Raw genomic sequence first — 7378 nt, forward strand, 5'->3', positions numbered from 1 at the left:
ATAAGGAAAACTCTATGCTGCATGAGAGGTAGGAAGCAAACCCATTAACTAGACAAGACATTGTTTTTCCTGGGCCTCAGAGTCCTCATTCCTAAAATAGAGAATTTAAGCCCCATGAACCCCCCTGAAGTTTCTTATACTCTTTAATAAATAAGTTGGAAATCTTAATGTGAGTGGGAACACAGGGAAACTGACAGGGGGAATCTGCATGACGAGAGCTCTGGGGCAGGTCTGCCGCATGGAACTGTACACTCACCTGTCTGCTTCTCCCCCTCAGTACGGCTACGCCCCCAAGGGCTCTTCAGTGGTGTTGTACTCTGACAAGAAGTACAGGCACTATCAGTTCTTCGTTGACACAGATTGGCAGGGCGGCATCTACGCTTCCCCAACCATCGCGGGCTCACGGCCTGGTGGCATCAGTGCAGCCTGTTGGGCCGCCCTGATGTACTTCGGTGAGAGCGGCTACGTTGAAGCTACCAAGCAGATCATCAAAACCACTCGCTTCCTCAAGTCAGAGTATGTGTGGAAGGTTGGGGGGCTCTGCCGTGTCGCTTGCTTTGTCTGCTTTAGGCTCAAGGCAGCTGCTAGGCCAAGTGCCACAGCTCCAGCCCGTCTGCAGGCCCCGCAGCTTAGGAGTGTGGTGCTGGCCTGGGGGGGTGAGCTCCCTTGCCGTGCTGTGACTTGGAGGCCACACCCGGGCTTCATCTGTAGGCCATTTTGTCTCCAAGGATGTCCCTAACAACTGGCAGCTCTTACCAGGTGCTGATGTACAGCTTAATGGTTAAGACAGTGGTTCTCGAAACTTGAGGTTGAATCCTAATCAGTCACATGGAGGGCTTGTTAAGATGCAGATTGCCGGGCCCCACTCCTAGAATTCTGACTCAGTAGGTCTGGAACGGGAGTCTGAAGATTTGCATTTCCGAAAGTTCGCAGTGGACACTAATGCTCCTGGTCTGAGTCACACTTGGAGAATCGCTGGAGTAAGAGAAGAACTGGAGAGGGGGAGGGCAGAAGGGGTGGTGAAATCTGGGGTTCAGGCTAGAACCAGCTTGTGTGCTTTGTCTAACACACCTCTTTGTGTGTCGCCTGCCTGGCTCTCCTTGTGTCACCAGGATTGGGGAGGCCTTTTCACGATCTTGAGGGTGAATGAAAGCAGGCAGTAGGCACGGCTCACTTGAAAAAGGCCTGCATATGGTCCTGATACACCCACCTGCTGAGAAGTGCTGTACCATTTCTTGCTTTAGGGATTACATGGATGACTTTATTATTTTTTTTATTTTGTTGCTGCATGCGGGCTTTCTTTAGTTGCGGCGAGTGGGGGGCTACTCTTGGTTGCGGTGAGCGGGCTTCTCATTGGCAGTGGCTTGTCTTGTGGAGCACGAGCTCTAGGCATGCGGGCTTCAGTAGTTGTGGCATGCGGGCTTCAGTAGTTGTGGCACGTGGGCTCTAGAGTGCAGGCTCAGTAGTTGTGGTGCATGGGCTTAGCTGCTCTGCAGCATGTGGGATCTTCCTGGACCAGGGCTCGAACCTGTGTCCCCTGCATTGGCAGGCGGATTCTTAACCACTGCACCACCAGGGAAGCCCTACATGGATGACTTTTTTTAAAGAGAGATGGATTATTTTTCCAGGATTTACAAAAAAGTACATTGTTTATCCCTCAGATACCCCTGGGGGGCATATCATAATTTGGGAGTTGGGCAGACAGGTCAAGAGCCAACAGTCTTGATTCACTGGATCTAGTGGGGTTTGAGCCTTTAAATATTTTTAATATTTAGGAACCACTGATCTCAGTCTAGCCACCTTATGAGAAAACTTAAGCCCCCAAAGGTTAGATTTATTATAAGGGAGACATGAGATGACCAGAAGAATGTACGTGCCTGAATTTCCTTTTTGTTCCTTTTGTTTGTTTTAAGACTGGAAAATATCAAAGGCATCTTTGTTTTTGGGAATCCTCAATTGTCAGTCATTGCTCTGGGCTCCCATGATTTTGACATCTACCGACTATTCAACCTGATGAATGCCAAAGGCTGGAGCTTGAACCAGTTGCAGTTCCCACCCAGGTGAGCTTGAAGACTTTCCTTTGCTCCATGACTGCTGAAGGACTTGGGCAGCAAGGTGACCTGAAGTAGACAGAGTGACTGCTAGAGCTCAGCACTTTAGTGGCAACTGTAGTATCTTAGGATGTCTGTCTTGCCATTTGGAGTTATTCAATATCAAGAACAAAGACTGTTAGCTTTAAACTCTGGCAAATTAGGTGGCAGCCTTGAGACGAGTGGTCGGTCATGAGATCGTCTCCCACCGCCCCACACACACACACACTTGCTCTCTTTCTGGGCTCTGTTCTGTCCCATCCGCAGGTGCTCTCATGACCTGAGTAACGGAGGGCCTCTAATCAAGGGCCTGTAATCATTCAGGCCGGCTGCTGTCTCCTTCCATAGGCATTTCTAACCTAATCTTCCAGGATGCCTTTAAATACACACTCCGCTTCAACAGAGTAGGTCTCCTAGTGTCCTCCACGCACCCCCCGATCCTTTCATGTGTCGTGCCACTGCCAATCCCATCTGGATTCTGTTTTTTCCTCTTCACAATCCCGCTGTACCCCCATCTCCCTTCAGGGGCAGTCAGTTTCTTCTTTGCCCTGAAGACCTTCGAGACCCCAGCCATATGGCCCTAGCCCCATGAGGGTTTATCACCTAAGGTAAAAGCGTCTTGTGGGTTGTCACATGGTTGAAGGAACAGCAGTGGACAGTTTCTGAGGGGAGGGGCAGGACAGAACAGCCAGCTGTATTCATCTTACCAGGGTGGTTCTTGGTCACACTGAGGGTGTGAAGCCCTCATGCCAGCCCATGCTTGACAGCCCTGATGCCCAGGACTAGGAGCGCTTTGACTACACCTGTCACGAGTAACATGAAGAAGCAATCAATAAATTCCTGTATTTGGGGCTGCTTAGTTCAGAACTTTTTCCCCCCTCTTTTTCCACGATTCGTCTCACTTTGTCTTTCTTCTCGCATAGCATACATTTCTGCATCACGTTGGTACACACCCGTAAGCGAGTAGCGATACAGTTCCTAAAGGACATCCGGGAATCTGTCACTCAAATCATGAAGAATCCGAAAGCAAAGACCACAGGAATGGTAGGGAGACTTGGGGTTTTTTCCTCCTGTGGAAGTTTAGGTGGTGTTGGTGGGTTTGAAAGAATCAGATGACCTCCAGTCTGTTCCTGCCTCTGTCCCTTATCCACAAACCTCTTTCCTTATTAGTCGGAACTGATGATCTCTGCTCACCCATTCCCAGGGTTTGTTTTAGTCTCAAATGAGGTATGCTAGATATAATAAGCACCTTGTAAATTTGAAAGTGCTGTACAAAGGCAGGTGGTGGTAATGTCCATTTAAAAAGAAAATTTTGACACGGGAAAGGCAATAAGCCTGTTTCCTCCGGAATTTTCTACACCAAATCCCATAGGACAGTTCTTTAGGCAGATAGGCAGACTGGCAAATGCCTGTGCAAAACATCCTATGCCTTTCTGCTAGAATAGTGCCTGGGCTGGGGAGGGGGGCATGGTGGGAGAAGGAGTGCATGACCACAGCGCTGTTTGCTCCGAACCCCTCGTCTCTAATGACACTCTTTGACTGGGTTTGTAGGGTGCGATCTACGGCATGGCCCAGGCTACAGTCGACAGGAACCTGGTGGCAGAATTGTCCTCCGTCTTCTTGGACAGCCTTTTCAGCACAGACACTGTAACTCAGGGCAGCCAGATGAATGGTTCTCCAAAACCCCGCTGAGCTGGGATCCTCTGTGGCCCCGAGGTGCATCTGGCCTTCAGAAGGTGCTCGGGGTGTGGGACAGGCCATGTGGTTTCAACATCTGGTCTTTGCTCCATAGAGCACAACGAAGCAGACCATGAGACAGCTTGATCCTCAGGATTCTTGTTTCCATCTTTTTGTGGTTTTTAATGTGAAGACTCTAAAGGATTCCATGATGTAATTATTTTGCCCTTGTTCTAAATGTTACCCTGGGAATTGTTTTAACTATTTCCTTCTGTAACCTCTCTTGCTTTCGGCTTCACTTAATCACGGTGTGGCAGCTCTGACCTGTCCTGACTCCTTAGGGAAGCTGGGCTACAGCTTACGAGATAGGAAAAGGTTTGCTTTGTTACCTCAGGCAGGTGGGCTAGTCAGACGGGGAGTGTTCCATAACCGAGGTTTCCCTCGGTGGGGGTGAGGTCTGCTCTAAGCAGGCTTCTCCAGTCCTCCTCTGTGAGTGGTTAGCTGTCTCAGGGTCCCTTCTGTTGCAGCTTGTGTTGTCTCTTGAGGACACAGGTTGACCAGCCATTGTTCTTGTTATGCGGGGCCGGCGTGGTCCAGCAGATCTGCTCAGTCCACCCAGGCAGGGTCTGGAGCAGTCGCGGGTCCTCGTCTGTGCCTGCAGTTCCCATTTGATACTTGGTTGTCATCATCTTTGAGGAAATTATGCTCCCACTGGTTTGTTCCTGCTTCCATGGACGAGGAAGAGAATCTAGGACCTTCTGGGGCTCTGGCGCTGCCCCTCTGAATTGGCAGTGTGAGAGCACACCTCAACTCTCTTGGGCTGGTGATGATCGGAACCAGGCCCTTTTCTATACTTTTCTGAGGATCAGAGTGGGGTGAGCACCCAAATTCAAATGTGTCACCAGAGTTGGCAGCAGTCCTCGCCTCCCTGCTGCTCTGAGCCGTCAAGCATGTTTGTTTGCCTGAGGGAGCAGCTCAAAGCAGCTTCACAAATTGCCTTGACTTACCCGAGGTGGGTGTGAGGAGCGCGTGAGAGAGCCCCCAAGGCAAGGAAAATCTCTCTCCATTCTGTGTTCTTCCTGCCTCTTCCCCCTTTATTCAGCTCCCAAAGGTACGACAGCAGTTAAGCCTCAGGTACTGCAAGCTCCTTGGCCCTGGCTAGGATGAGGTAAACTTTCTGGAATAGGAAGACATGATGGCAAGTGTCAGCTGTGGCCTAGGGCCTGGGATTCCTTCGTAAGACTAGTTGCTCAGGGTGGCGCAGGGACAGGACCCAACCCTGCGCCCACTCCCCACCCTCTGCCTGCCACACGGGGCGCTGATCTAGGTTGAGCCGGTGTCCTGCTCTCGTGCTGACACACCCTGTGCCTTCTTCCTCAACGGGGACGTGCTGCTCCTGACCCGGGCCGAGGGGAGCTGGATCAGTCCTTGAGGCTTTCACCTGGGTAGGGGCAAGTCGGGAGGAACTTTCCTTTGTCCCCCTACCCCTCTCAGGGACTCCTGAATATTCAGCCTCTTCAGGCTGGCCTCCTCTAGCCTTCTTCGCTGGGAACGCCGGCCGGGAGAGCCACGACGCCCGGACTTCCCGCCAGCTCCTTGGCACGGCTGTCTGAAGTGTTCTTTAGCTCTGTACTTCCTCCACACTAACTGTGGCCAGCTGGCCGCGTCGTTGCAGGGCTGGTGTGGTGTGTTCATCCTGTCTTCTGTGGGTTCCAAGGATGGTTCGGGTGTGCTTGTGTTTGTTAGAGGCTGAGATCCTTCGGACGTGAGAGTCACGTTCCCTCTGGTGGCTGAACTGCTGGGCACCTCCTGAGAGAGAGACTGTGTATGAACCGTCCCTGGATCTCCAGTGTGTTCAGGTTGGATAGAGGAAGTCCAGGGGCCCAGAACCACCCGGCAGGCACCACTGTGGTTTGTCAGCTGCTAAAATGGAGAAGCACGTGCCCTGCAGAGTGTGCTGTTGCTTCCGGTGTCTCCCAGGACCTTCCTCTGTGCTGTGACATTGCTTGGGGCGGTGGGGGGTGGCACGATGGTGTTTTCCAAAGGGACCTGCTGTTGCCACTTTAGGTTATGATCACGAGCCTCCGTCTGACCCAACACTTGTGGGCTTTCTACTCTGTACACCTGTGCACATGAGTAACAGTCTGGCAGAGGTGGGTGGAATGTCTTGATGATGTCTTGTTGCCAGCAGGTGTCACATCGGCCTCTGTAAAAACTGTACTCATTTCTGGGTTAGAATTAAGTAGTCGCATGAATATACTGCCATGTCACTTTTAACATGACCAGTTTTATACTTGGAAAACGGTACTTGCCTCTTTTAGATCTTTTCTGTCTTTAACCTCCCCCTTTTCCATCTCAAGGCTCCCTTCCTAATTGTAGCAATAATCTCTTAAGAAGCAATTAAGTAATAAAATGTCCCAAATTTTAATCATTGTGGCTGACTATATTCATTTGTCTATTTAGGCACACAGGGAAGATACCTACTGGGGTGGTGGTGGCAGCTCCAAACCGGCTGCTGGTGAGAAAGCGCCCCTTTGTGTTGAAGTGGTTGTGTGTGACCACTGATACCAGAACCAATTCACAGCCATGGACGAGCAGCAGTTCTGCTCAGTTCCAAGCACTCTCCTTGGCAGCTCCACCAGGAGTGGCGGTCACACCTGTTTAAAGGTCTGGAACTCACATCTTCAGTTGCTTGGGGCCAGGGCCTTGTCTTAAGTTTTCAGTCACCTCCCTCGTCCACACCTGCTTACATCTTACTGATGGATGGAGCCATCTGGGGTGGTCTCCACCTGGCTGGGCAGTGTGGATCCATTTCACCAAAGGACACTGATTTCAAGCCCACATTTGGTTTGGGAGCCGATGGAACTCCTCAGATATCTGCACACGTAACCACTGGGCCTCTTCTTCCATTATGAACAGGAAGTGAGAAGTCTTTCTGAAGGGTTATTCAGGCTCTGAAGTTCTGTCCTTCAGGTAACCCAGCTTTTCATTCTGGCTCTCAGCCCATTCACACTTCGCCAGAATCAAGCCAAGGAATACCACCTTTGCCGTATAGTTTCTGCCAAATGACTTGGTTCCCTGAGCCCCTATACTTGCTTTGGGGTAAACCCTAGAGAAAAAGGGGCCAGGATATGTTTGGTGAGGAGGCGTGGTCCACCCAAGAAGTGGTGTCTTGATGCTTACAGCTGCTCCTTACAGCTGTGAGCCCCTTTGCCTTCTCTGTGGGTCTTGACAGCAACAAGCTGCTTTTAGCTAGACCCAGTAGTGACAGAAGTAATGACAGAGGCCTGACTTGGTAGCCACCAGCTATAGCCTGTAAGTAGAAGTCAGGTGTTTGAGAGCCTTTTCTTGAGCTGGAGTTGTAATTGCCTTACTTTTTCTTGTGTTTTTTTGGTCCATAATAGCTCCTTAACATCCTCCCCTGTAATTTCAATTATTTGCATTAATTTTAGAATAAACATGTTTATTTCTAGAAAGTGTTGCTTGTGTCTTTGTACCACATCAAGGTGCTTCATATAACTGTAGTGCCCTCTGGGTTGGCGTTTTTCAGTCTTTGATCCATGAGAGTAAGCAGAGGCAGAAAGGTGACATAACAGTCCATACAACCATGT

The 7378-nt window shown here is 50.4% G+C and overlaps 1 protein-coding gene across 3 annotated transcripts in view; it reads left to right on the top strand.

Annotated features, from left to right (window-relative positions):
• Positions 1-6195, top strand: part of SGPL1 (sphingosine-1-phosphate lyase 1) — a 65326-nt gene extending 59131 nt beyond the window's left edge. For all 3 annotated transcript variants that reach the window (XM_068547751.1, XM_068547750.1, XM_068547752.1), the window contains 4 exons: positions 278-516; positions 1914-2060; positions 3014-3134; positions 3642-6195. In XM_068547751.1, the coding sequence (XP_068403852.1) occupies positions 278-516; positions 1914-2060; positions 3014-3134; positions 3642-3782 (648 nt within the window). In that variant the 3' untranslated portion in view covers positions 3783-6195. The remainder of the gene's footprint in view (positions 1-277; positions 517-1913; positions 2061-3013; positions 3135-3641) is intronic.
• Positions 6196-7378: the final 1183 nt, after the last annotated feature.

This window comes from Eschrichtius robustus, chromosome 7, assembly GCF_028021215.1.
Source record: "Eschrichtius robustus isolate mEscRob2 chromosome 7, mEscRob2.pri, whole genome shotgun sequence".
Taxonomy (NCBI): domain Eukaryota; kingdom Metazoa; phylum Chordata; class Mammalia; order Artiodactyla; family Eschrichtiidae; genus Eschrichtius; species Eschrichtius robustus.